This window comes from Balaenoptera musculus, chromosome 15 (assembly GCF_009873245.2).
Source record: "Balaenoptera musculus isolate JJ_BM4_2016_0621 chromosome 15, mBalMus1.pri.v3, whole genome shotgun sequence".
Taxonomy (NCBI): Eukaryota; Metazoa; Chordata; class Mammalia; order Artiodactyla; family Balaenopteridae; genus Balaenoptera; species Balaenoptera musculus.
Genome location: NC_045799.1, coordinates 720,658 through 746,547, shown reverse-complemented (window position 1 = coordinate 746,547; position 25,890 = coordinate 720,658). Strand labels below are relative to the sequence as shown.

Below are 25,890 nucleotides of genomic sequence, written 5' to 3'. Positions count from 1 at the left end.
CGAGCCTACCAGGAGCTCACCTGCCCAGGCACTGCGGAGGGGCGGGGCGGGGGGCGGGTCCTGCAGGCCAGGCCAGGGTCAGGCCTGAGGGGGAGGGTCCCTGGGAGACCCTGGGTCATAGGCAGCCTTGGGGCACGGGACCTGTGCTTGGTGGAGGGAGGACTAGATGAAGACCTCCATGCGCAGAGGTGTGGAGGTGGCACTGAGCAAGACGTAGGGCAGATGGTGGGAGCGAGGCAGGTAAGGTGGGGGCCAGAGCTGTGGGCACAGGCTGGGTTGGGCTTTACCCCACTGCTCGTAGGGAGTCGCTGGGTTCTATATCAGGGTGAGCCATGGTCAGGTGAGTCTCTTGCTGGGATGCAGGCTGTGGCCCTGGTCAGACCCCGGGGGGAGCAGGACCCAAACAGAGTGGCCAGTGAGGGGCAGCCCAGCACGTGGCACTTCAGCCTTGGGCCGCGGGTCTTGGCTCCAGCAGTCCAGAACCAGAGGGTCCCAGCCCCGTGGTGACAGAGCGCCTCGTGACTAAGCAGCACCTCCAGGCAAGGGCACTTGCAGAGAGGTTGCTGGACATTGGGTCCTTGGAGCTCTGGCCGCCCCATCATCACCAGCCCCCTTCCCAGAGGAGGGACCTGAGACCAATTTCCCAAGGCAACCTCAATTCCTGACTCCACTCATGTGAGTTCACAAACTACCCGGAGTTTTCCCCTACGTGATTTTGGTTCCCCCGCATGCATTTGCCCACCTGTGCCAGGATGCATGGGCAATGGCTGTCACCGCGCTGTCTGCAGACAGAAGCCAGACAAGCACCTGAAAAGAGAAAAGCCATTCAGAACCACGAGAGACCGCTTCACACCCACCAGGATGGCTGGAGTCCACAGACAGACACAGCAAGTGCTGGCCAGGACTCAGAGAAACCAGAACCTGCACACCCTGCTGGTAGGGGTGAAAACGGTGCAGCCGCCATGGAAAACAGTCTGGCAGGTCCTCAGAGGTTAAACATGAAGTTACCATGGGACCCAGCAACTCTACTCCTAGATATTTACCCAAAAGAAACCAAAATGTCCACACAAGTGTTTCAGTGGCATTGTTTATAAGGGCCCAGAGTGGAAACAACCCAAGCATCACTGAATGGATGGATACATTTTAACATGTGGTCCAGCCATACAATGGAGTGTATCCAGCTATAACAAGGTATCTAGTTACTGATACCTGCTGTGCCAGGAACAAACATTGAAAACAGTTATGCTGGGTGAAATAAGTCGTTGCAGGCCAGCCTCTCCTCCTCTTCAAAGCTGATGCCAGGTGGGGATGGAACGGGGTTAGCCTCCCCTGCTGGCACCTCCTGGAGGCCTCCTGGGCATCACCTGTTCCAGAAGGACGGGTCCTGGCAGAGGGGTCGGGGGTCAACCAGAGCCGCTCGGACACTGACCTGATGTGTGGGGCTCTACACAGGGTCAATGGCGTCCATACACCTGGGGCATGCACGCTGTGTGGCCAGGAGGGACCCCCGGCTGCAGCGCCACCCGTTTTACAGATGACAGGGCTATGACTCTCCCTAGGTCCCCTCTGGACTGTGAGATTTTACATAACACTGCACTTCATATTCCTTCTGGCTGAGGGTTACGGTTCTTGGAAGCTGAATGTTGCCAATTCTGCATTTTACATAGACCCCCAGATGGAACTCAGTGATCAGAGGCCCCCTTGCCTGAGCCACATCGGGGCAGCAGGAGACTGCAGTGCCATGTGAGTCATGAGCAGAGAACAGAGGTGGGCTATCTCCAGGCCCCCAGCAGGCCGTCCCAGGAGCTGGGGGACAGACGGCAGCCTGACACCTGGGCAACGCTGCCGGGTCACCAAGGTGAGGCCGGGAACGTCCACACTGCCCACAGCTGAGCACAGACAGCGAATCTGGAGGAAAGCCTGCCCCTGGGGTCTGCGGGCCGAGGTGGCACGGTCGGGGGAGGTGCCCCTGGTTTCCAGAGGGTGAAAGCTGGACGCTCCGAGTGTGGGACTGAGTCTTCCTGGGGGAAGAGCAGTCTCGCCCAGAGAAGGCCTCCAGGCAATTTGCTGTGGCAGCTGTAAGTTTACTACAAACTGGGGGGGGGGGGGGGGGGAGCTTAAAACAGCAGAAATTTATTCTCTCCCAGTTCTGGAGGCCAGAAGTCCAAACTCAAGGTATCGGCAGGGTCACGTTCCCTCTGGAGGCTCCAGGGCGGGACCCATCCTTGAGCCCAGCTCTCATGGCCCAGGTGTCCCTGGGCTTGTGGCACATCACTCACATCTCTGCCTCCATCTTCACACGGCCTTTTCCTCTGTCTGTCCCTCCTCTTCTGTCTCTTGTAAGGACACATTGCGGCCTCACCCAGGTAATCCAGGAGAATCTCATGTGAGATCCTTAACTCAATCCCTGCCAAGACCCTTTTCCCAAATAAGGTCCTGTTCACAGGTTCCAGGCAGTAGGGACGTATCCTCCAGAGGCCACCATTCAGCACTACACTTGGAGAGGCCAGATTGAGGTTTTGGGGGGCCCCCTGCACCCGTCTGCCACCCCCATCCACCCTGCAGAGCTCAGCCCTCCCTGTGACAGAAACAACAGCCGGCCTCGGGGCCTGTGAGGGGTCAGCTCACAGCGGGGCTAGAGGAATTTCAGCTCTGTCAAAACCTCTCGCCGTCTCTGTTCACCCAGAGCGACAGAAACTGCCATGTGCACAGATGTTTTCAGATGAGTCTGGGAGAAATTTCTAACTATCACCAAACACTCCCAGAAAGATAGTGGCTGAGCCCCAGAACTGCATGGGGTGGGGGGCCTGACCCCTTAATCCGGAACAGATAAAAGGCAGCCCAACGGGAGGCACTGTTGATCCTGTCCTTCCTTTGAAAGAGCAACAGAGCTGGGCAACCTGCAGATGCAAAGGACGGAGAGCGGCCTCAGGCTCCCCGCGGTGCCTGACACAGGCGCAAACTCCCGCGGCCCAGGTGGAGGCCCCGCGTGCAGACACCCCACTGGGTCTCCCAGACGGGCCACAGACCCTGTGAGGGTGCCCGTCGTCAGGCTGGGGTACAGACGAGGCATTAAATCCAGGAGCCCTTCTGCGGGCCTTTGAGAGCTGGAAGCGCTGGGCGGGAGGAGACGGCTCGCTGCCGGGACCCAGACACGGCCCAGGTGTCGTCTCTGGCCCGTCCACCGGCGCGTCGGCCCGGGCCTCCTGAGACCCGGTCCAGGAGAGCCCAGAGGGCGCATCCGCAGCTCTCACTGGGACCTCGTCATCACTCTCAGCGGTTCAGGGATTAAAGAGGAAAGCGGGGTAGCGGCAGAGTTGCTTAAACATTTGGCTCATTAAGCAAACTGGAAACAAAGGAGAAGGGAAGCTGGTCTGCAGGCCTGCGTGTGTCCTCTGCTGAGGTCAGCGGCTGCCCCCCTGCCTGGCTCTGGGTTCTCGCTCTCCCTCTGTCTCTGTCTCTCTCTCGATGGAGGGCTGGCATGGGGTACGATCCCCGAGTGGCAAAGGACCGCCCACATCAAGCCACGTTTACCGAGTCCCCAGGAAGGACTCCTGGGCTTTGGGAGCAAAGGGAACGGCAGGTGACAGACTCTTCCAGCCCTGCTGACACCCCTCCGCCACTCCCGAAGGCTGTGCTTCTGTCTTCGCGCAGGTGGGGGTGGGGTGTGAAGTGACCAGGAGCCCAGGGCCCCTCCCGGGGCCCAGAAGCCGCACCTCCTTTCACCTCCCTCGACGTCACGGGGACCTTGGGGGAGGAGCGATGATGATCCCGCTTCACAGCTTCACAGAGGCTGAGGCTCCGCCAGGTCCAGAGACCCGGTCGCCCGCAGCTCAAGGCGAGACTGGGTCCAGGTCTGGGTAAGTCCAGAGCCGGGGCGCGGGGGCAGGGGCTTTGGGAGGAGCAGCAGAGGGAGCCGGGGGCCGGATCGCAGCACGGTGGCTCCCCTTGCCCTGTGATTTCACAGCTGGCAGGTGCCTGGGAGGTAAGAGCGCGGGATGAGGGATGCTGTGGGCCCCCCGGGGCCACAGGCTCTCAGGCCTCCTGGCTGGCCGACCAGGAGCGCTCGGCCCAAAACGTGACTGGCTGCGTTTGTGGTCCTTCAAGGCCTGATTTCCAACCGCCCGGCCCCCCCTCCCCCCTCCGCCCCACCCTCACCCCCCCCGCCGTGTTGGCCTTGGGGTCAGTGTGTCAGTGGCTGTTCCCAGTTGCCTCCCACCCCCTGGCCGGCCCTTCTCAGCCTCCCCGTGGCGCCAGGTCCTGTGTCCACCGAAACCCCTCTTCCCTCCTGCCTCCAGGCCGAGTTCCTGCCTCTCCGGAGAGACGATCCGCCTGTCCACCTACATGCATTCCCTCCCTCCTTCTAGCAGCAGCTCCCCCGAAGAGAAGAGGAGACAGGCAGAGCCCCATCCAGGCATCCCCAGTGTTCGTACCATGCTGGCTGGGCTCATGCTGGGCCCCGGGGACACAGAGGGGAGCCACAAAATGCCCACCTCAACCTCGGCCACAAGGAGAGCTCACCTGACCCTCAGACTTCTGTTTGGGGTCCTTGCAGTCCTGGGAACCTGCCTCCCCTCTGGGGCTCCAGGGCTGGAGCTCGGGGCTTAGATGCCACAGATCAGCACATTCCATCCCCTTGGCCTGTTATTGGTTTAGAAGTGGACACATGACCGAAGCTAGTGAATCTTGGGCTTTTAGCTGGGATGTGAACAGGGAGCTTACAGCCTTAGGAGCTGCATTTTGGGACCTTCGGATGAAAATGGAACAGCAGAGCAAAGATACAGAGAGAAACCTGGCTCTCAGTGATATTGTTGAGCTGCTGGATCAAGCCTCACCTGAAAGCCAACTTACCACTGGACTTTTCACCACATGAGCCAATAACATCCCTTTGTTGTTTAAGCCATGTGGGGTTGGGTTTTCTGTCTCTAACAACTAGAATCTGGATAGGCATGGGAGGGGCTAAGGCAGGGGGTGTGTGGGTCTTTCTGTCATAGCCCCGGGATCTGAGCCCTCAGGCCTGCAGTCTGAGAAGCTGGCCCTGTCTCAATACATTCCTGGCCGTGACTCGTTAGCCTGTGTGACCTAGTGTCATTCGGCACAGCTGCAAGTTCCTGGGTGTTTTAGGAGGAACGACAGCTCTGGTTCAGGAGCAGTTGTGCTCCGTAGTGATGCACGGCCTCGTGAATTAGCAGGACCACATTCTGACATTCCTTCCATTTCCTTCATCCTGGGGCCCAGTTCTTCCTGTGCGTCATTTAGAGGCAGCAACAGGGGTCAGATGGGGCTGAGGCTGACCAGGCCTTTCTCCGTGTGGGGCCGAGTCCCCTCACCTGGCAAGCCAGAGGCCAGGAGTGTGACAGCCTCAGCCTGAGCCAGCCCCATGCCCTTCTATCAGCTGCAGGACGGAGCCACTTCAGGGAGGCCCTGGCCATGGAAGGTGATCACTGGAGGACAGAAACGGGCAGGGCGCAGACACGGGGGGATGTCCACCGGCCAATGTGCGTGCGCTCAGCTCCACCACCGTTAAGGCAATGAAAACCATGGCAGCAGTGACAACACGTGTGTTCATGGCGTGGCAGAGACAAGCTGCCAGTAACACTCAGCTGCGAGGGGTCGTAAGAAACGGGCACACTCGCATCAGGGCGTTTGGTACGAAGTCTCTGGGAACGATCTGGTCAAATCCACCAGAGCTTACCCAGCACGTCCACTTTGAGAGTCTACACCATGTGAGCATTTCTGAGTGCACCCTACAGGCCCACACCTGAGGGGGGTGCATCTTGTGGTAGGGGACCCGGGGGGCATCGCGGCACCCTCTGTGCGCCAGAGCCCGGCATCGGGACCAACGCTGACCGGCAGGGGCCCCTCCATCTCTTTGATTTCCTGCATCAGGAAAGGCACACGCTATTGGGGAACGAAAAACAGGAGGTCAGTGATAGGAACTAAGGATTTCGTGTCCCTTTATTTCTGTGGGCTTCCAAGGACCCGTCGTGAGGGCTGGCACCCAGGAGGGGCTCAATTCCTCCCTCGGATCTGGCTCAAAAGTCTGCCTCAGCAGCACCTGAGCCCACACCGGGCCCTGCAGCACTGCTCCCCTCAGAAGGTCAGCCCTTCCCTTCATCACAGATGCTCCAGTGCCACCCGGGTCCATCTGGTCCTCTTCCCACCAGCACCCAGCAAACAGTCGGCTCCATCCGCATCGCTGGGACAGAGCGAATGATCCTGACCTTGAGCCCTCCTGCTGGGAAACTGGGGCTGTTTCCATGTACCTGAGACCCTGTCAGCCTCAAGGTGGGTCTAACTGCTCCCTGGAGCCCCGTGGGGGCTGGGTGGCATAGGCATATCCCTTAAACACTGGGAGAAACACCACTGCCCCCGAGCTGAGCCCAATATGGGAGAGATTTCAAGAGGAGTTAAGAGTCCAGAGGGAGACCGACGGCTCTGGCGACATCCATGGCCAGCGTCCACCTCTCCAGGCGGCCCTGGAGCGCTGGCCAGTCAATGGGATTAGATAGTCATTTCAAGATGCCCCCAAGGTCCTGCCATGCCCCAGGCTCCTGGAGGCCCACAGAATGGCTGACCTTTAAATATAGGCAGTGAGACTTCCTGAGAGCCACCCTCCCAGGCAGGGAAGGAGCCTTGTTCTCACGGGGCCCCACATGGCCCCTCCTCAGCCCACACTGGTTTCAGGAACACAGACCTGTGGGCCATGCCCGGGGTGCGGGGTGGAGCAGTGCTCCTGGGGGCGAGGCGGACACAGCCCTGGCTTCATTTCTACCCGCGCACAGCTCCGGACGAGCGCTGCTGGGGTGCCTCTGGGGTCTGAGTAGCCTGGGCCCGCGTCTGTGTGCTACTGCCACTGGCCGGGGCCAGGGCGGTCTCTCCGACTCCAAGCTGCAACCTCTGCCGCTGTGCAAAGTGGGTATGGCAGACCCTGCTTCTCTGGGAAGCCCTGTGGGCGGCACCTCTTCTGGGGCACACCCCAAAGCCACACCTGTTGTCTCTGTGTGTGTGGGGGACTCAGTACAATGACCTTGAGCCTAACGAGCCTTAAGGCACAGACCACACATGCAATACCATGCGCACATGTATACACACACGCACCACTCACAGGCACACTGCACACATGTGCAAACTCAAACATGCTCACAGATGTGTACACTTACACACATGTACACACATGGCCCTCACCAGTCCTGCGTAGCTTCAGCTGTTTCTTTAGGCTCTGCCACCCCTGATGGCAGCTGGCTGGACCCCCGGGACCTGGCTGTGAGACCCTGACAGGGTCACGGTTGACCAGTGCTCACGGCCCAACCCAATTTCTCCGTCACTTGCACATGTTTGGAATGAAACTGACCTTTGAGACTGGTGCTGGGTCATATCAGAGGACACAACTGCGCCCCCAGTGGACGCTCGCCCCACATGCCCTCCTTCTACTCTGAGGAAGATGTTACACAGGCTGGGTACCAACCTCGGCTCCACCACTTACTGCCTTTTCGACCTGGGGCAAATTGCTTACTTGTTCTGCACCTCTGTTTCTTCACCTGAACAACAGGTTCACATCGGAAAGAGCTGCACTGCTGTGCAGTTTACACAAGATCTTCCTTATCAAGCCCAGGGCCTGACTTCTGGCAAGCGGGCAGGAAGTGTGGGCCCCTGGCCTGGAAGGGGAATTGGGGTCCTCCTTTCACAGACGGGGAAATTGAGTCCAGGAGGCAGCAGTGATGTGTCCCAGGTCCCACGGTGACTTCACAGGTGAACTTGTGTGGCCCAGGCCAGCCCCAGCCTTGCGTAGCCATTTATGCTGAGGTTTTCATATTGCTGCCCTCGTATTCCCTTCAGTTTTATTCATATCATATCGAGAGCTTCAGCAGCCCTGGGGAGGAAACCACAAAGATGATCACGTTACTCTAACTGGAAATTAATGTTCTGCCAGCAGTTCTAGAAGAAAAACAAATTATCTAAATATTTCAGGTGGGGTAATAAAATATTTCCAGCTTGCAGCTGCATGTTCTGCTCCGTTCATCACTTCAATGCCCAGATTGACCCTCTGTTACTTGGTCACTGAGCCAGCCTTGAGATGGCAGAGAGAGGCAGGGGCACCACGGATGCTGTGAGGAGGCAGGCTTGCCCTGTCCTTGCAACGGCCACCTCCCTGCTCTTGGCTCTGGGGACGAGCGTAGCCCCAGGCCTCCAGAGCCAGGGGTGGAGTAGGGGTTGACCTTTCAGCTTTATGATCAGAAAACTGAAAGTTCAGCCTCTGCTCGTTGTTTGCACTAGCCAGCGCCAAATGTTGGCTTCCGCTGTGCCCTTTCAGGGACCGCCTTCCCTTTTCCTCTCCTCCCTTTCAACGTCCTTCATAGCCCGCTTCCTCCAGGGAGCCCACGTAAGAAATCCAGCACGTGGCTCTTGCTCTCTGAACTTGTGGAACCCACACAGTCCCAGCCCCAGGGTCTCGTGCCGAAATCTACACCGTCTCACATTGTCCCTGGGTAGACCCTATGGGTGCCCCGTGCACATCACCTCAGTCCTCTTGTTTCCGTGACGCCAGTGGCTTCTCACTGCAAGCCCTGCTGGCTCCTTCCTGAGGGCTTCCCCTGGCTGCACGAGGTGCTCATGCTAAGCTGGGCGCAGGGTGGGCTGGAAGGGCCAGGAAGCTAAGATAATCCTCCAGGGCAGCTTTCAACCAGCAATGGAGGGAAATGCAAATGAGATAACCCAGCGTACCCGCCAGACACTGGCGCTCTCACACTGCTGGTGGGGTGTGAGATGGTACAACCATTTTGGAAGACTGCTTCACAATTTCTTATGAAGTTCAACATACACCTCCCCGGTCACCCAGCAACTTAACTTCTAGGTAATTATGCAAAAGGAATGTTAAAATATACCCATGTGAATTTCGGGGCAGCTTTATTCACAATACCCAAGACTCAGAAATGACTCCACTGTCCAACATGTGAATGGATAAACAAAGAGTTATATTCATTTAACGGAATAGTATTCAGCAATAAAAAGGAATGAAGTGCTGACATGCTACGACACGGATGAACCTTGAAAACATTATGCTAAGTGAAAGAAGCCATTCAAAAGAGTACTTATTGCATGATTCTATTTATATGACGTTCTAGAACAGGCAAATTAAGAAATGGGGATAAAAGTAAGAACAGTGGTTGCCTGTGATGGAAATGTTCTATAATTGATCATGGTGGAGGTTACATCGGAGTATGCATTTCTCAAAACTCATTGAACGTAAATTATTGAATGTAAATTATACCTCAGTAAAAATGTTCATACTTGATCACTCCAAAAGTTACATAGATCAATGAAGAATAGGTGGAATACACATAAGAGCACAGAGTAAAAACAAAACCAAAAATCACTTGCAGTTGCACTCCCCAGAGATCATCACTCTGGACAGTTTTCTTTCCACAGTCATATTTCCCATATTTGGGATTCTACTATTCACACTGCTTTGCAGCCTGCTTGCAACGTCTCCAGCTGCCCTCCGTGCCCACTCCCTACCCTTCTCCACCTCAGACTGCACCGGTGGGCCCGGCCAGTGGGAGGCAAAATCGGGAGACCAGTGGGTGAGAGGCCAGAGAGGCCGGTATTTATTCCTGTGTCTTCTTCTACTAGGTCACCTTGGGCTGGCCATGCCCTCAACAAAAGATGACAGCTCCTCTTGGGCAGCGGCCCTGAGGACACTGCCCTTCCCGAGTCCGGGAACCCCTCCTTCCCCCTTTTCCTTGGAGTCTGCTGACGTCACAGCTCTGCTGCTCCAGGCCTGGGTTCCCGCAGAATTCCTGCGGTGCCCTAAACCCGCGCATCCCCTCCTAACCAGCCCCCTTGTGAGTAAAACGCCCATGAATCGTTCTAATTTGAGCAGGTCATCAGTTTCCCGTCTGATCCTGACGGCGCACCGCTGGTGAGCACGGCTGTCGGTCCCCAGGCTACCGCGGTCCCCGCTGGACTAGCAGCTCTGACACAGCAGCCCGGAGGAGGACGCGTCCCCATAGCGACGGGGTGAGGCAGCGCTTCCGGCCAAGCAGGCAGGGAGGAAGGCCCGCCCCCGCCGGCCCGTCCCCGGCTTCCCGTGAGGCCTTGCGAGGCGCGACGTAGCCGGAAGCGGGTGGCGGTGGGGTGGGTGGCCGGCGCTCGTCCTCGGTGAGGTTCGCGGCGCGGCCGACCCCGGCCAGGACCCCGGCCCTGACCCCTGCCTGACCCGGCTCGACCCGGCGCGCAGGATCGAGCCCTCTGCCCGGTAAGCGCGCGGCAGAGGCCCCGAGGCCCCGAGGCCCCGGCTCCCCTCGGGCTGGTCCACGACCCCTCCCGGCGGCCGCCTCCGCCCAGACCCCCACCCGCCCCGAGGCCGCTGTCCGCAGGACCTGGAAGCGCCCACCCCGCCCTCCCCCGGCCACCCCGGGGCTGGTCCACCGGCCCCCGGCCGTCCCCCCTCTGGCCGCCCCCGCCTGGACCCACACCCCCCCGCAGCTCGCCCCCCGCCCCCAGCCTTCTTTCCTCTGAGGCTGTCACGGGACGCTGCCCACCAACACCCCCTCCGTGGGGCGAGCCGGCCCTGCCCCGTCCCTTCCTTCGGAACCAGGAGCTGGTTTGGACACAGGGTCCCATCAGGCCGGGTCTGAGTTCTGAAGGGGCTTCCACTCCTAAGAAGGAAGGGTCCTCCCCCTCGGTGTTGGAGAGGCCGGTATAATCGGAAATGGCAGCCTCACCCTTGGCGGCCGTGGGTGATCGTCTTGGGGGAGGGAGAGGAAACCAAGAAGGGACTTTGGAATTCTCTGTCAGCGGCCGTGCGTTTAGGTAGAAGAACTGTGCTTCTCGTCTGCCCTGTTAAACAGCTTCATCGCTGACCACCCATGTGAGAGTTAATTGTGTCATTTAGTGCAGGCCTAAGGGCTCCGCCATCCTCTGTATCTGTGCCAGGTGGGGCTGTGATAATGGCCCAGGGGATAATTAGCGTTTAAGTTGGCTTTGGCATCCCTTCCTGGGACCACACCCTGCAGAAGTTCAGAAGTAATGGTGTTTTAAGGTGAGAAACGGTTGTTCTTCGGCGTAGGTGCTTCGGGGGCCTCAGGTGGTTTCTGAGAAAGCTGAGCAGGATTTCTGCCCGTCGCCTGTGTAACAGCCCCAAGCGGTGTCCCTAAGTCATCCCTTTTCATCTCAGACATTGAGGAAGTCCCAACTTAAGGAACAGCGTTCTGCCGTCTGTCAAGTGGCTTCTTCCGTAAACTGAGAAGTGTTATTTGGTTCACCGTTTACTGAGGCCACGTTCACTTGCAGAGAGCTATGTTTGGTTTCAAGCATTAATGCAGGAGTTCTTGGATTATTTTTCAAGACGAACTATAGTTTTGAAAGTTAGGAAGTATTTGTTTTTTATGTATTAAAGTTAGCATTTCACAGAAGTAAAGGATTCTCACGTCCAAAAAAAGTTCCTTTTAAATCCGAGCCAAGTCATTTACTTTCCACGTATTTTCCTTGCAGTAGTTCTGCAGACGCTCTCTCTGCCTTCTTTTACACGGTTAGAAATTCAGGGCAGGCTCACCCCAGTTCTGACTTTTGTTTGCCTGGGTTCTGTTGGCCAGAACGGGAGCCTCTGGGCAGGCACAGTTCTCTGGAAAGAGCTCTCAGGGGCCACCCATTTCTGCCTTCGCTCTGTGGGTGACTGGAGCTCAGCATGAGGACAGGGTCCCACCTGGATGGGTCGAGCCGGGTGCTGGGTGCTGGGCAGGATTGTGGGTTCAGGTGTTTGCCTTCGAGACCGTCATGCACAGCACAGAGAAATACAGAGCAGAAAGGCGCCTCTGGCAAGCCCTTGGCTTTGTTTCCCTCGGTTACAGAAAGCAGACATTTGTCTCCTAACCTCAGCTGGCTCAGAAGTGGGCGTTGTGGGCGTTAGGCATCCCGGGGCTCAGGATTCAGGAGGCCTGGGTGTGGGGAGAGGCAGGGTCCCCTTGGGGAGTAACCGAAGGTGACTGCCGCTCCTGGGGTTTTCACGCTGAAGCATCGGCAGGGAAGCTGGTCGGAGCAGTCCCTCACAGACAGTGGGGTGCAGGGTCGGAGGCTGGAGACACCACCCGCAGCCCAGGTGGCCCTTAAGCGGCCCGTGTGTCCTGAGAAGACACATGCTGCCGGGGGAGCTGGAGGGACAGCCTGCAGGTCCTGGTCACAAGGGAAGGGCCAGCCTGAGACTCAGGCTGGGCATCCATGGGGTTACTTTACTGCCGACACCACGCTGGGCTCCCTCCCCATCCCCTGCCTGAAACTTACCGGGCCACCCGTTGAACTTGAACTTTGCCGAAGCTAGGAGATCTATCAAGAGGTAAATGGGTTTTCTCTTCAGCCCAGGCTGTGTGGCTGCTGTTCCCCGGCAGTGTCCCCCTGAGGCGCGGTGGCAGGTCTGCTGGCCCATAGGCCCCTGTCCTTGCCCTGCTGTGGCCATGCTGTCTGTCACCTCCATCCTTCAGATGGTCCCAGGGAGGCCAGCCTCTTCCCGTGTCACTCGGGGCCACCGCTTCCGCCCCAGGCCAGGAGCCTCCCTGCGCTGGTAGGAAGGTAGAGGGGCTGCGGGGGCCGAGAATGTGGGGCTCCCTGTCTTCGATACTGTCAGCCCAAGTCTGGTGTGTCGCCCTGAAAAGGGGAAATGAGATTTAACAGCCAGTCTGAGCACGTTTTGTGAAGACCACCCCTTGCTGTGAACTTCACCAGAAGACCGATGTTTTTATAAATCGCGTGGTCTTGATGGTACGTGATGAGCGGCCTCCAGTAACTGCGCGTTGCCCCCAATAATCCCGCTGCGGTTGGCCCGGGAGCGTCCGGACTGATCTCGGCTTTTCTTAGCACGTGGAGAGCAGGTTCCTGCAGTAAGTAGCCCTGTTGCCCTGCAGCTTCCAAGCAGCCTCACGGAATTTCTTGAAGTCATACTTTGTAGTGTGTTTGCACCAAAGGTTGATCTTCTTGTGAAGTGACCTATTTGGAAGTTGAAAAGTTTGTTTTTCTCTTTCACAGTGCCATGGCCAGCCCGAGAACCAGGAAAGTTCTTAAGGAAGTTCGGGTGCAAGATGAAAACAATGTAAGTGTCCGCTTTTCCTTGACACTTGGCTTAGGTTTCGGGGTCCTCTCAGAGCTGCTCGCGGCCTCAGAGTCCTCCCTCCCTGTCACCGTTGGCCTCCCAGCCAGCCTCCCTCTGCCCCCTCTCGGGGCCCCCCATTGGGTCTTCGGGGTCCCCGGGCCCTGCCCCGCCCCGCCCCGGGTGAGTCGCCTGGGCGCTTTTCGCAGGTGTGTTTTGAGTGCGGCGCCTTCAACCCTCAGTGGGTGAGCGTGACCTACGGCATCTGGATCTGCCTGGAGTGCTCAGGGAAGCACCGCGGGCTCGGGGTGCATCTCAGGTCAGTGCCCTTTGCTCCTGGCCTGCCACCTGGCGGGTGACGGGAAGGTGCGGGCCACCTCACAGGCCAGCTCCTACCCCTCCGGTGCTCTGGCACAGGAGGTGCATGTGTCTAGTTCGAGACTGTTTGGGGTGGGCTCTTGGATGCTGGTACTGGTGGCGAGGTCGGCCCTCTGGTGTGTAGCTTTGTCCGTTCCGTCACTATGGACAAGTGGAAGGACGCGGAGCTGGAGAAGATGAAGGCCGGCGGGAACGCTAAGTTCCGGGAGTTCCTGGAGTGTCAAGAGGATTACGACCCCTGCTGGTCCCTGCAGGAGAAGTACAGCAGCAAGGCCGCCGCCCTCTTCAGGGACAAGGTGAGGACAGGCCGCCCGGCCGTGTGCAGGCTGCTTTGTGGGTTCAGGTGTTCAGTAAGCGCTGAACATCGGCTGCTGTAGTGGTTCCAGGAGCTGAGATCTCCTGTGGGTTCTGACACGACACGGAGGCCACGTGCAGTCCACACACAGACAGGACGCGTGGCCCCAGGTCGCCCCACCCAAGGGGAAGCAGGTGGCCTGTGGTTAGGAGGGCTGAGGGATGGGCCCTCCTCGCAGCCTCTGGGGAGCGCTGCATCCATTCGGGGGGTTCAGAGGGGGCCCGGGCGCCACACCGACCAAGAGCTTGCTCACTCTGCCCATCGTGAGAGCCAGTCTCGGAGTCGGCACCCGCAGAGCCCCGGCCCGTGGCAGCTGAGCCCGAGGGGCCGTGTGGGGGGCAGGCGGCATCCTTGCTGCCTGACACCCTGGCTGCCTCTGCAGGTGGCCACTCTGGCCGAAGGCAGGGAATGGTCTCTGGAGTCATCGCCCGCCCAGACCTGGACCCCACCTCAGCCCAAGACGCTGCCGTCCTCTGCCCACCGGTAGCTACTCGTCTGGCCTGCGGGCCGGGCTCTGGGCCGGGTTTGCCCGGCTCTGACCTTAACTGTGGCTCAGGGTCCCTGTGCTGTTGTGGTAACAGCTCCGGTTGTGAGCCGTTTCTGAAAGTCAGTGGGAAAAACAACTTTTTAAGTTACAATTCAAACTTTTAGTAGAAATTCAACCAGTAAAGGTACGTCTGAAGTAGAAGCACCATTCTCCGTTCCTCAGATCTGTGCCTACAGCACACGGCATCTCTGTAGGACCCAGTGCTGTGTACGTCTCCTGTCCTGCCTGAGGGCTGCCCACGTCCCCAGGGTGACCCATCCCCTTGGCGGGCATCCTGTGTCCTCTTGTGGGTTGGAGGCTGGTGTTCCGGGGTGACCGGTCTCAGAGAGAGCTCCCTGTTGACACCAGGGGTGCCCAGTGGCCCTCCCCTCCTCCTCCCCCTTGTGTGGCGAGATTCCGGTCGGAAGGGCTCCAGACCCCTGCCGAGCGCTTGCTTTGGCCTCGACCCCTGCGACCTCCCTGCAGGCGTGGGCAGGCGTGGGCAGGCGTGGGCAGGCGTGGAGCTGCTGTGGCCCCCCCTCCCCACCAGGCTGCAGCGCCCCCCCTGCCTCTTGCCGGCTTCAGCCGCTGAGCCTAAGCCTGGGCCACTCTGCTCCAAGCTTTGGAGGAGCCTGGTGTGAGCAGGTGGGCGTGACGGCACCTCCCAGAGACCCCCGTGGTCCTGTGGGCGTGTGCCCACCCCCTGTCGGCCTCTCTGACTTCTCACCCTCCATTGCAGAGCCTCTGGCCAGCTGCGGAACTCCACCACCTCCGCGGACAAAGCTTTTGAAGACTGGCTGAACGATGACCTTGGCTCCTATCAAGGGTAAGGCCCCCGGAGGGCTCGGGGAAGCTGGGGGAGGCCCAGGCAGACGTGGCCCCCGGGCTTTGGCCCCTGCGAGGGTCGGGGGAGGCTGCTGTCCGCGTCTGCAGGGGTGCAGAGTCGGCAGGCCTCCTGCGGTGCTGTCTGGCAGCCCAGGTTCGGGTGGGGGGCTCGAGTGGAGAGAAAACCACTTAGAGAAAGTCACTGCTAAGAATGCTTGGGAGCAGAAAGGACGTGTTTCCTTCCTGGAACCTGCCTGACCTGTGGTCGAGCCTGTCCCACTCCCTGCAGTGACCGGCTGTCGCTTTGGGTCTCGCCAGGTCCTCTGGCAGGTGCAGCAGGAGGGCCTCATCCCACGAACAGAGGAGAGCCTGACCCCACACTGGGGTGTGGGAGCCGCACGTCCTCCGGGGTGCCCGTCCCAGGTCTGGGCACCTCCGCACCCCCAGCTGTCGGGAGCAGCAGGGCTGTTGCTTGTGTCCCCGCCAGGGCCCAGGAGAACCGCTACGTGGGGTTTGGGAACACGGTACCGCCTCCGAAGAGGGAAGACGACTTCCTCAACAGCGCCATGTCGTCCCTGTACTCGGTGAGGACGCCCGTCCTGCCCGTCCCCCGCCCCCCAGGGGCCTCCCGGAGCCTGGAGCCTGGCCGTCCTGGGATCGTGCGCTGGCCCGTCTCACAGAGGCCCCCCTCCCTTTCCTTCACTGACGTCCTTTTCTTAAAGCGCCGCTTACGGTGTTTAATCCCACGCGTATTTTGTCGTTTGTTTCCTTTGGCGACAAGACGCGTCCCTCAGATTGAGCAAAAGGCTCGTTTCCTCTGAGCGGAGCCCGCCTGGCCGCCCGCTCCTGGCGGAGCCTGCCAAGCACGTGGGTTCTGGGCCGGGGCTGCCCCGGGGAAGAAGGGCTGTCGGCCTGGCCCGCCGTGCGGGAGCCGGCTCTCCAGAAGCGCCTCCCAGGCTGTAGTGTTTGTGTCTCCGTGTCACCCCGCCCGCCACGGGGAAGAGGCCGCATGCACTTGTCTTCTCATTTCCTCGCGAGGGTCCCTCCGCGTCTCCCTCAGGAGGAACAGGCTGAGTTGGGATTTAAATGAAGAATTTCTATTTCCAAATTGCTTTCATCTATCTTGGAGGCTTAGGGGAAACAACCTTGGACTTAGAGGAAGGAGGACAGCTTTCGGTGGCCCCAGCGCCCTGTGGTCTGTCTGGAGGGGCGGCGGGGCGCTTCGGGGGAAGGCGTGTCTCTAGGGAGCCGGACCGGGAGCTGCTTCCGGGGCCCCGGCTGCATCCTTCCCGCAGAACGTGGGTGCGAGGCGGCCGGCGCGAGTCCGAGGAGCACCCCCTGGTGGCCACGTGTGGAGCCACCATGTGGCTTCTGTGTCACTTCCTTTCAGGGCTGGAGCAGTTTCGCCACTGGAGCAAGCAGGTTTGCCTCAGCAGCTAAGGAGGGTGTAAGTAGCCTGTCCCGTCACGCGGCCGCGCAGGCCAGGTGGCTCTGGGAGACCGGGGGGTCCTGACGGGGCTCAGGCCACGCGTCCATCTGCCCTGAGGGGCTTTCGGCGAGCGGCCTCTCGCCCTGGCGAATCCTCCAGGCCCCACGGACGTTCTTTGCTGTGGCAGCTGGTGGTGTACCGGCCAGAACGGAGCTGCCCGCAGGGGCTGGGCTGGCCCCAGAAGGGGGGTGCCGGCGGGGGGTCAGGGTGTCCCAGCTTCCCTGCCTCCCCCTCCCCCTGGCCCCAGCAAAGCCTCGGGTTTCTGCTGCTGGGTCTCCAGGGTATAGACCGCCCGAGTTTCCTCTTGCCCTCGCCTGCTCCTGGGCTCGAGACGAGGCAGGATTTGGGGGTTCTGTCAGGACAGGCAGATGGGTCGTGGGCATGTGCTCGGCTCCTGGCGGCGACCGGGTAGGAGCCAGGCAGGAAGGGACCGGCCAGAGGTGTGTGCGAGGATTCGGGCCCGGCGGGGAGACCGTGCCGTGGTGGTGACAGGAACGCCCAGAGCAGGGACGAGAGGCTGCCTGGCAGGCTGACCCAGAGCACACAGGCCTGGAGAGGCCAGGCCAGGAGTTTCTGAGGGCCAGAGCCCGGGGAGGAGCCTGGCGCTGGGGCACCAGCGCTTTGCCACGTGGCCTCTGCTGATTCTCTCCGGGGCTTTGCGGGGCTGCGGTGGGGATCCAGGCCTTTCCCTCTTATTATGAGAGCGGCTGGGGTGCTGGGCAGAGGTGAGAGGTGTGACCAGACTGCGCCCGGCAGGGAGGGGGAGCACTCGCTGGAGAGGGACCTGCCCCACCTGTGGGCCCGTGGGCGGCCTGTACGCCCTGCATTCCAGAGCGGGGAGGTCGGTGTCAGCTCTGCTCCCTCATCCTGGGTGCCCCTCCCCTGACGGCCTCCCTCCAGGGGAAGCGGGTGTGGTGGGCAGCTTTGCGGGGCCCCTTAGAGCTGCTGTGGGGTGAGCACCAGTGCCTCGCGGCCGTCAGGAGACCAGCACGGGTGTCTGGGCCCCAAGGACGTGCAGCCCTGGTGGCCAGCGTCAGGTGGCTGACCAGAAAGCCCTCTTTCTGTGTTTCCTTTCAGGCGACAAAGTTTGGATCCCAGGCAAGTCAAAAGGTAACAAAGGAAGCCTCTGCATTCGTGCTCTCAAGGTTTCTAGGCTGGTCGCCTGCTTCGTGCCCCGCGCTCGGGGGAAGGGCGCTTCCGCGGGCAACCCGGGTGCTGACAGGCCCGTGCGTGCATTTGCCTCCCAGGCTCACGTGTCCATGTGCCACTTTGGGCGCCTGCGGGTTAGCAGGTGGAGGAGGCTTAGATCCTGCCCCGTCCCTGGTAGCCGGGCAGCCATAGGCCCCTGTGCCCTTCGCCTCGTGGGGAAGGAGGCTCTGTGCCATGTCTGGGCAACCGCACACCGGAGGCCCAGCGCCCCCCAGGGGACCGGGGTCTGCATCCTGTGGCAACAGCATGCCTCTGTCCCTGGTTAGCGCCCTCCCTTCTCGCGGGCGGCATCTCGGGCCCTGGTGTTCGTCTTTTTCTCACACCTTGGCTGGCAGCCCCGGCGGTCCCGGCGTGGTGCCGGGCCGTCCAGGGAGCCTCTGGGGCCACGCGGGCCCCTCACGCCCCGAGGGCTGATCTCTCTGAGCCCCCATCTCAACTCCCTGACTGCTTGCTCCTACCGTGCTGGAAAGATCCCAGGCGGGAGGTGCCGGGTCTAGCGAGCGTGCGGCGCCCACGGGACCCTGTCCTGGTTGTTGCCGAACACCGCTCCCACCGCCTCGCTCTCTCTCCCACCCCCACCCCCCGTCTCCCCATGCTGTCTGGGTAAAGTTCTGGGGTTCCAAGCAGCAGCCAGAGCTGGTAAGGCCGCATCCGTGCTCGTGCATGCCGCCCCCACTTGTGTGTCCGGCGCGTGCCCTGCTCCGGGTGGTCCGCGCTGCGGCCCGCATGTCGGCTCCCTGTCCTCACGCTCGGAGCTGCTCCCCAGCCCGACGGGCTCCCGCGTGGCCCGTCCACGGCGCTCGGGCGTCCACGTCACAGGCAGGAGGCGCGGGATCCAGAACCCGAGGCTGCTGCTGCAGGGGTGCTGGGGAGTCCTGTGCCAGGGGCGAGGGCCCCGCTCCGTGGTTGCCTCCCCTCTGTCCTGCCTGCCCCCCACCTGAGCTGCTGGCCTGGGCTCGCTCCCCGGCTCCATCCCCTTCTGTCCGAACTCCCGCAGGGCCCCTGGAGGGCAGGTGGGGCTTGGGATCCACCCGTCTGTGTCGGGGGGCTGCCAGGGGCTGTTCTCCTGGGATGGATCCTGTGGGCTCCGATGGGGCTAGCCGGATGGTGGCCACCGGATGGGGTGGACTTCCAAGAGCTTGCGGCTGTCCCGAGTCCCTTCCCAGGGCGCGTAGGCCGGGGCAGCGGTCTCCCGCCTCTGCGACAGCGTGGCGCATCGGGTGCTGGTGGGCTGCTCGCCGTCTGCGGCCTTCCCTCCGCGGGCAGAGCTCGCAGTCCTGGGGTGAACGTGCTGCCGCGTACGTGGCTTTTTCTCATCGCGTCTTTCCTTCCAACAGGCGTCAGAGTTGGGCCACAGTCTGAACGAGGGTGTCCTCAAACCTGCCCAGGAGAAGGTAACGCGGGACTCCGGTACTCGGCTGCGTGTGGCTCCCGTGGGCCTCGTTCGGGGGGCAGGTGGTGCTGGGAGGCTCTGTTCAGGCTTCAGGCTCCCGTGCTCACGCCCCGTGGCCTCACGCGTGCGCTGCGCCTGTGGCTCTCGTCCCGCAGCCCAGCAAGGCCTGGCCTTGTACTCTGCTCCCGCGGGGCTGGGTGTGCGCCCGGCCCCTCACCCCGGAGGAGGCCAGGGCGGCGAGAGAAGCTCCCGGTGGTGGGGGGCGTGCGGGTTGCGGCCAGTGCCAGCCTGTGCTCGGGAGACCGCCGGGGGAGGGTCCGAGCGAGACCGCGAGACCGGCCCGGGCTGCAGTGTGGTCGGCTTGCTCCTCCCCTTCGCTTCTGGGGAAGGGGCGACGCGGCGCGGAGGCAGGTCCCCTGACAGGTGTCGGTGGGCGTTGTCCTTTGTCCGTAATGGGCAGCGGGGCACCTGCCTCGGCTATGACGATGCTGTTTCGATCCACCAGGTGAAGGAGGGAAAGATTTTTGATGATGTGTCCAGTGGGTTCTCTGAGTTGGCGGCCAAGGTAGGGAAGCCCCGCCTGGCAGGCGGGCTCGGCTGAAAGCGTCTCCATATTCCAAGGAGCCCGGAACCGCGAGCAGGAAGGGCCGGGCGCTTCATGCCCCGTACGGCTTCTTGGCCCGAGGGGCCTGTAGGACGTGAGGAGGGTCAGGTAGACGCTCCGGTGCCGACAGCTTGAGGAATATGGAAACAGCTTGACAGGCGCCCGTCACAGCCGCTAACCTGTTGCTTCTTTTCTTTCTGCCCTTGTCTTGCTGCTGCCGACCTCCCCTGGTGAGTGCGCTGGGGGCGGCCGTCTTCTCTGCCTTAGCGTCGCTGGGGGCGGGGCGGAGGGGTGGGTTGGCGTTTGTCCTGCTTCCCACCCAGGAGCTTCTCCGCTGAGCTCCTGGGGCCACAGCCTCTGCGTCCACACAGCGGGCATCCCGCTGTCCCCGGCAGAGCCTGCCCGGGGCGAACCGGCCCGAGCCCCGTGGTGTCACTGTGTTCCTAAGCTTCACCCAGGTCTCCCAACTCTGCACTTGGCGTCAGAGCCCAGGCTGAGCGCCTCCGTCTCCTTCCAGGTCCAGGGAGTTGGTAGCAGGGGATGGAGGGACGTCACCACCTTTTTTTCTGGGAGAGCGGAGGACCCGTTGGACAGGTATACCGGCCCCTCTTCCCGAAGTGGGCCCCCTTCCGTGGCATTCTCCCCTGGGGTCTCTGGGAGGCAGGTGTGTCTCCCCCAGGGGCTCAGGGGTCACAGTGCAGAAACCCCTGGAGCCCTGGGGGTGCAGAGAGGCACGTCGGCCCCCTGACCTCTTGACCTGAAGCCCTGCCTTCGACCTCGTGGGAGCTGCCACCATCAAGGGCTGGGGAGGGAGAGAGTCTCAGCCTCGCCTCTGTGGGACAGGCTGAGGGAGAGGGGGTGCGGCTGGGCTCTGACCCACCTCCCAGGACTGCGGAGCACTCAGGGCTCCCGCCCGGGGCTTTCTGCTGCGAGCCCAGACTGGTCAGCCTTCTTCTCTGACCCCAGGTGGGACCCTGGGGATCTGGTGGGGGGGTGGATGGTCTCGGGCCGGGCCCGGAGCAGCGGCCACTGCAGCCGTGGCGCGTGCTGTCCGTCTGCCCGAGGCTGGGCGCGTTTCCCGCGCTCACGGGCGGGATGCCTCAGCGCTTCCGCCACGGCGCGCTGTCCGCTGTGCTCAGTGGTGCGACTGCGGTTTGGGTGAGGGACTCCACGGTGCAGAGAAGGGTCTGGGGTTTTTTTCCCCTTAATCGCTGCAGGAAACCAGCGCTTTACATTTTCCTTCAAAACATCCTGCGTTTGGGTGGGACTGGCGGAGAGTGGGCTCTGGTGGCAGGAGACCTGAGTCCCTCCCGCAGGTTCCACAGCCTCAGCTCCATGGCGGAGCCGCCCTGAGACTGGGTTTCTCTGCCCTAGAGCGAGAACAGTGGCTCTGGCACCCTGAGTGGCACTGGCTGAGCGCCCTGGTTGGGGATGGGGCTCTGGCTGGGGGCTTGGACTCGGCCTTGAGCCCCGTTCTCTGGGGAGGAGCCTGGGGAAGACCCGGTGGCTCAGGGCCATGACGGTGACCTTCTGGACCTTCTGGTTCTGGGAGCCGCTCAGAGACCGCTCTCTATCCCAGAGCCCCGGAGGGCCGGAGCTGTCAGAACAGTGGCGGGGACAGCTCCCACGGCACCACCGACCGGAACTTCTGGGAGACCTTCGGGAGCACCGACCCTGCTAGGGCCCACAGGTCCCCGAGCGGCAACAGCTGGACGTGTGCGGACCCCTCAGCCGACAAGAGGAGCTCGGACGGCTGGGACGCATGGGGCTCGGGCCCCGCGTCTGCGTCCAGCAACAGGGACGGCAACGACATGGGTGGTGGGGAGGCCTGGGGGCGCGGGGCGGAGGGCAGGACCAGGGCCAGGGCCGTCAAGGAGGCGGCACCGCCGGCCGCCGTGGACGACGGCTGGGACAATCAGGACTGGTAGGGCGCAGCGGCCACGCCGCCTCCTCGCTCCTTCCTTTCCATCCAAGAAGCACTGGCTGCGCGGGAAGACAGCCTCGGCCGGGACCCCAGGGGTGTGTGCCTCCCTGTCCCCGCTCTCTGGGGCCCCGGGCGGGGCGCTGTCGAAGGAAGGGCTCCCTGCTGCTGCGGGGGCCGGCCACACCCAGCCCCTTCCCCCAGTGCGCTCGGTAATAAACGCCCTCCCCAGCGGCGCACGCGGCTGCCCAGTGACCGTGACTGAGGTCTGTCTCCTTGAAGCAACTTTCACTTCCTGGTCGCTCTCGTTCTTTCTTCCTTTGGAAGAGATTGCCTGGCGTTTGAGAGCCGCCCCCTGCCCCCTGCCCCCTGCCCCCTGCCCTCCGCTCCCCAGTCCGTCTCTGCACCGGTGCTGGCCTGCATCCGCCCGACCCGAGCACCGCCTGCCTGGCCTTGCCGTCACCCTAGAGCCCGTCATCAGCTTGGGGGTCGTGCAGTGATGCCCTGGCACCCTGGCCTTCCTCGCGGCCCCTCCTCCAGCCTCCTTGCACTGTGGTTTGGATCTCACTGTCGCCCGAGCTCACTTGACTTTGACGGCTGTGTGCCGGCCACCCCGTTCTTATGGTCCGGCGCTGACAACCACGTGACATGACGCCGTGCTCGGTCCTCTGTCCCCGCACTTGTTTCTGCCGGCCCTCAGGCCGGTCAGCCGGGCTTCCCCAGGCCTCCTGTATGATTTGTGTGTGACGTCCCTGCTCCCTGCCCCGCGGGACGGGCCCTCCCCGTGTGGACAGCCGGATTGCAGTGGCTCGTGTGGCAGGTCTGCAGCACGTCCCTGAGTGGGGAGTGGCAGCCCTGCCACCCACAGTTCTCCCTAAGGAAGACACCCCGGGGGACGGGACACCCAGTGGCCAGCACCTGCGCCTTTGGCTGACCCTGAAGGTCTGTCACTGAGCCAGTAGTCTGCCACGCTCAGATCTGAGGCCAGAGATCAGGCTCAGGGTGATGAGAAGACCCAGGTCAGCCCAAGAGCCAGGGTCAAACGTGGTCTGCCAGCCCGGGACCAGGTGTCCCAGAGCAGAGGCGTTCAGGAGGGCCAGCCAGGTGTGAGGTGTGGGTCCTCACCGGGGCTGGTGGGCTGCACTGCAGGCGGCCCTCAGGTCAGCACCGGGCCGGACAACGGGGTGCGGTCTGTCCTGACGCTCCTGTTTCCGTGCTGGAACCCCAGCCTGTTGGGATCGGGACTCCGGGATCCTGCCCCAGCCCTGAAGGCTTCGGGGGCACTTAGTTCCTGTCGATTCTGGTCCAGGAGGCCCTGCCCCGGAGGCCATGTTCAGCTGGAGTAAGTTGCCCTCTGCCCGGGAGCCCCCCACGCTGACGCGCGTGGCCCTGAGGCTGACTGGCCTGAGATGAGCTCTGCTCTCAGGCATCGCGTCAGAACACTAGGTGGGTGGCCCGAGACCCCTTGCGGGCAAAGGACAGGCACCCCTGCTGTTCTGCAGGTCTGTTCGCTGGGCCCAGGACGGTGCCAGGCCCTCTCCTCCCGGCTGGGTTGGCAGCGAGGGCCTGAGCATCCAGCTCCCTTGCCGCACACGGGGGCATCCGCGTGGCACCCTCGTTCGGGGGAGAAAAGTCCCCAGTTGGGTGTCTGCCTGGGAGGGCAGTTCTGTAAGGACAGTCCGACACTCCCCTGGCCCTGGGTAGACTTGGGGCTGCCAGCTGGCGGTCAGCCAGCCTCCGTCACCCTGAAACCGCCTGACCGAGGGCACCTGTGGCCGCCACGCGGGGCGAACTGGAAGCTCCAGGCTGGAGCTGTGTCTTCTGGGTGGTTCTGTGCTGTCCTGTCGCAGGGCGGCGCTTTGGGCAGGGGGGCCCCGCGGTGAAGGCAGTCGGGTGTGGGTGTGGAGGCGGGTCGGGCAGCCAGGGCGCCATGTAGGGCGGTGCCGGAGCCTGTTCTCAGCTGAGCCCCGGTCGTGCTGAGCACGCGGGGCCTCTGCTTCTCCGGACAGCACACCCGTCGGCCGTGAACCTGCCCTCGGCCCCCTGGCCGCTGCGTGCTGTCCTCCCCAGACTCCGGCTCCAGGAAGCCAGGCCGGTCCACCAGCTGAAGCCTGGCCAGCCTGTCACCTGTCTGCCCCAGACCTCCCGGCCAAGACACCACGACTGACCAGCAGACACCTAAAGGCAGCCCCCTTGCCCAGCTTAGCTTCCTTTTCCAGAGCTTTCGCAGGTGACCTGCGCTACCCAGTCCAACCATCGCTCCCAGCCAGGTGGCCGTGTCCAGCAGGCCCAGGCCTGCGGCACGCCAGATGCTGACAGCTCTCCTGGGACCCCACGCCCTGAGCCGGGCCTGGCAGGAAGCTGGGGAGTAGGGCTTCTTGGGCATGTCTGGGGGGCTTTCTGGGTGGTGGGGGTCCTGCCCTCTCCACCTCCCCAAGGGGCCGAGGAGGCTCTGCTCAGCACTGAGGGCCGGCTTCCCAAGCGGTCAGGGCTGGGGCTCCTGGGGCCACCTCCCCACTGCTGGGGCCAGGGGAAGTGGGGCCTTTGCTCGGGGTCCCCACCTGCATGCTAGAGTGAGGGCCGTGACGGCTGTGCAGCTTCCAGAAGGCTGGCAGGACTTGCCCAGCAGAGGCCAGCCTGGCTCTGTCCTGCCCTTTCTGAGCTGTGACCGTGGGCAGCTTGTGCCCTGGCTGAGCCCGGACGCTGCTAGGTGGGCTGCAAGGCCGCGGGCCTCAGGGGCGTGGAGCACCTGCCAGGTGCAGGGACTCCTGGGCGGGCACGTGGGTCGGGGGGCTGCACGGAGTCCAGCCAAGAGCGCTCAGGACCTACTGGCTTGCGAGCGTGGAGAGTGGCGCCTTGGTGGGCTGCGTGAGCGTGCACACGCATGTTCCGAGCGCCTGTGAGCTGTGGACGTGGACAGACACGTGTGTGCCAGTGTTTGTGTGTCTGCGGCCACCAGGCCAGGCGCCCTCTGCCGGCCTCCGCTCGGGACTGCAGGCCTGCCTGCGCCCCCCAGCGCCAGCACCCAGTGCGGGGCATTCCCCAGCACTGCAGCCTCCGGCGTCCAGCCATGGGTCCGCAGGCGTGGGCGGCTGGCTCCCAGGCCACGGCAGGTCTCAGAACTGCCTTCGCCTCGGGTCCTCAGGCCCCTCCCAGCTGCAGGAGCACCAACCGCAGGGCAGGACTGGAGGCTAGGAGGGGCTCTGAGCGACCTGGGTCAGGGCCGGGAGCTGGCTGGATCCTGCAGCGCCTGCCCAGTGGCTGGGGGTCGGGAGGGGGACGGGAGCCTCCAGGGGCGTTGGGAAGGGCCCCACCCCTCCAGCAGCATCCAGCCCCCGACCTTTGGCCTCTCCCAGTCTCCAGCGAATGTCGACTGGCCTCTGCGGGCCAGCAGCCCGAGGGGCCTGTGCTGCACCCACCTCCCCCAGAGCACCTCTGCCTCTGGAAACTGAGCCCAGAACGGGGGGGCTAGAGCCGCCCTGGCAGCCTCAGAGCAGCTGGGGGGAGGGGGCCGGTCCGGTCCAGGTAGGGGTAGGGTGGTTCTGGGGGGTGAGTCCCAGGGTCCAGTAGGGGTTGGGTGCTTGGGGCCCAGGCTGGGCGCCCCCCACCCCGACCCCGCAAGCCCTGGTTACCGGGCCCAGCCTGCGGGGAACCTAGTCGGTTGGGGTGGGGCCTTCGGGGTGGGCGGGGAGGGCTGGGGGAGGGGCTGTGCTAGACTGGCCCTCGCGACTGCGGAGGGGTGTAGAGAAGGGGCAGGTGCGGAGGAGGCTTGGGGGGCAGGGCACTGGAGAGGGACCCGTGAGTGGCTTGGGTTTGGGGTCACGGGTGTTGGGGCACGATGCTGGACAAGCGGGGAGGTTGTGAGGCTGGCGTGACCCTGGGGTCCGGGTGCTGCTCCAGGCTGCCAGAGATCCCCATGCCCGTCACCCACGGCTTGGCGCGCAGGACCACACGTGGTGACCTTGGTCCCTCAGGTGCCTGCCTCGTGGGCCTCTTTGGAACAGACCATGTGGAGTGAGGGATAAAGGTGTTTGGCCCCTTGGTGCCTTGGATCCCACCCTGTGGCGCGATGGGGTCCTTTACACTGGGACCTGTGTCCCCCACGCTTG

General features: G+C 62.5%; 1 protein-coding gene across 10 annotated transcripts; it reads left to right on the top strand.

The window, feature by feature from the left end:
* Positions 1-10,103: 10,103 nt before the first annotated feature.
* ARFGAP1 (ADP ribosylation factor GTPase activating protein 1) lies at positions 10,104-22,042 on the top strand. 10 transcript variants are annotated; one of them, XM_036826463.1, is made up of 14 exons: positions 10,104-10,258; positions 13,021-13,084; positions 13,291-13,400; positions 13,584-13,755; positions 14,197-14,297; positions 15,080-15,166; positions 15,653-15,749; positions 16,556-16,612; positions 17,732-17,764; positions 18,473-18,502; positions 19,201-19,257; positions 19,762-19,821; positions 20,384-20,454; positions 21,440-22,042. In XM_036826463.1, the coding sequence occupies exons 2-14, from the start codon at positions 13,025-13,027 to the stop codon at positions 21,786-21,788; spliced, it is 1,284 nt and encodes a 427-aa protein (XP_036682358.1). In that variant the 5' UTR covers positions 10,104-10,258; positions 13,021-13,024; the 3' UTR covers positions 21,789-22,042. The 10 variants fall into 10 exon arrangements, with proteins under 10 accessions (XP_036682358.1, XP_036682356.1, XP_036682360.1 ...); XM_036826461.1 differs by having other exon boundaries at positions 20,378-20,454; XM_036826462.1 differs by lacking the exon at positions 10,104-10,258 and adding an exon at positions 12,857-12,875 and having other exon boundaries at positions 20,378-20,454.
* The last annotated feature ends 3,848 nt before the right edge of the window (positions 22,043-25,890 follow it).

Excerpts from the sequence above, each read along its gene's own strand:
- ARFGAP1 (XM_036826461.1), top strand. The coding sequence starts at position 13,025 with ATGGCCAGCCCGAGAACCAGGAAAGTTCTTAAGGAAGTTCGGGTGCAA. Across the intron at positions 13,756-14,196 it reads CCGCCCTCTTCAGGGACAAG|GTGGCCACTCTGGCCGAAGG; the intron begins GTGAGGACAGGC and ends CTGCCTCTGCAG. Across the intron at positions 19,822-20,377 it reads TCTCTGAGTTGGCGGCCAAG|GTCCAGGGAGTTGGTAGCAG; the intron begins GTAGGGAAGCCC and ends GTCTCCTTCCAG.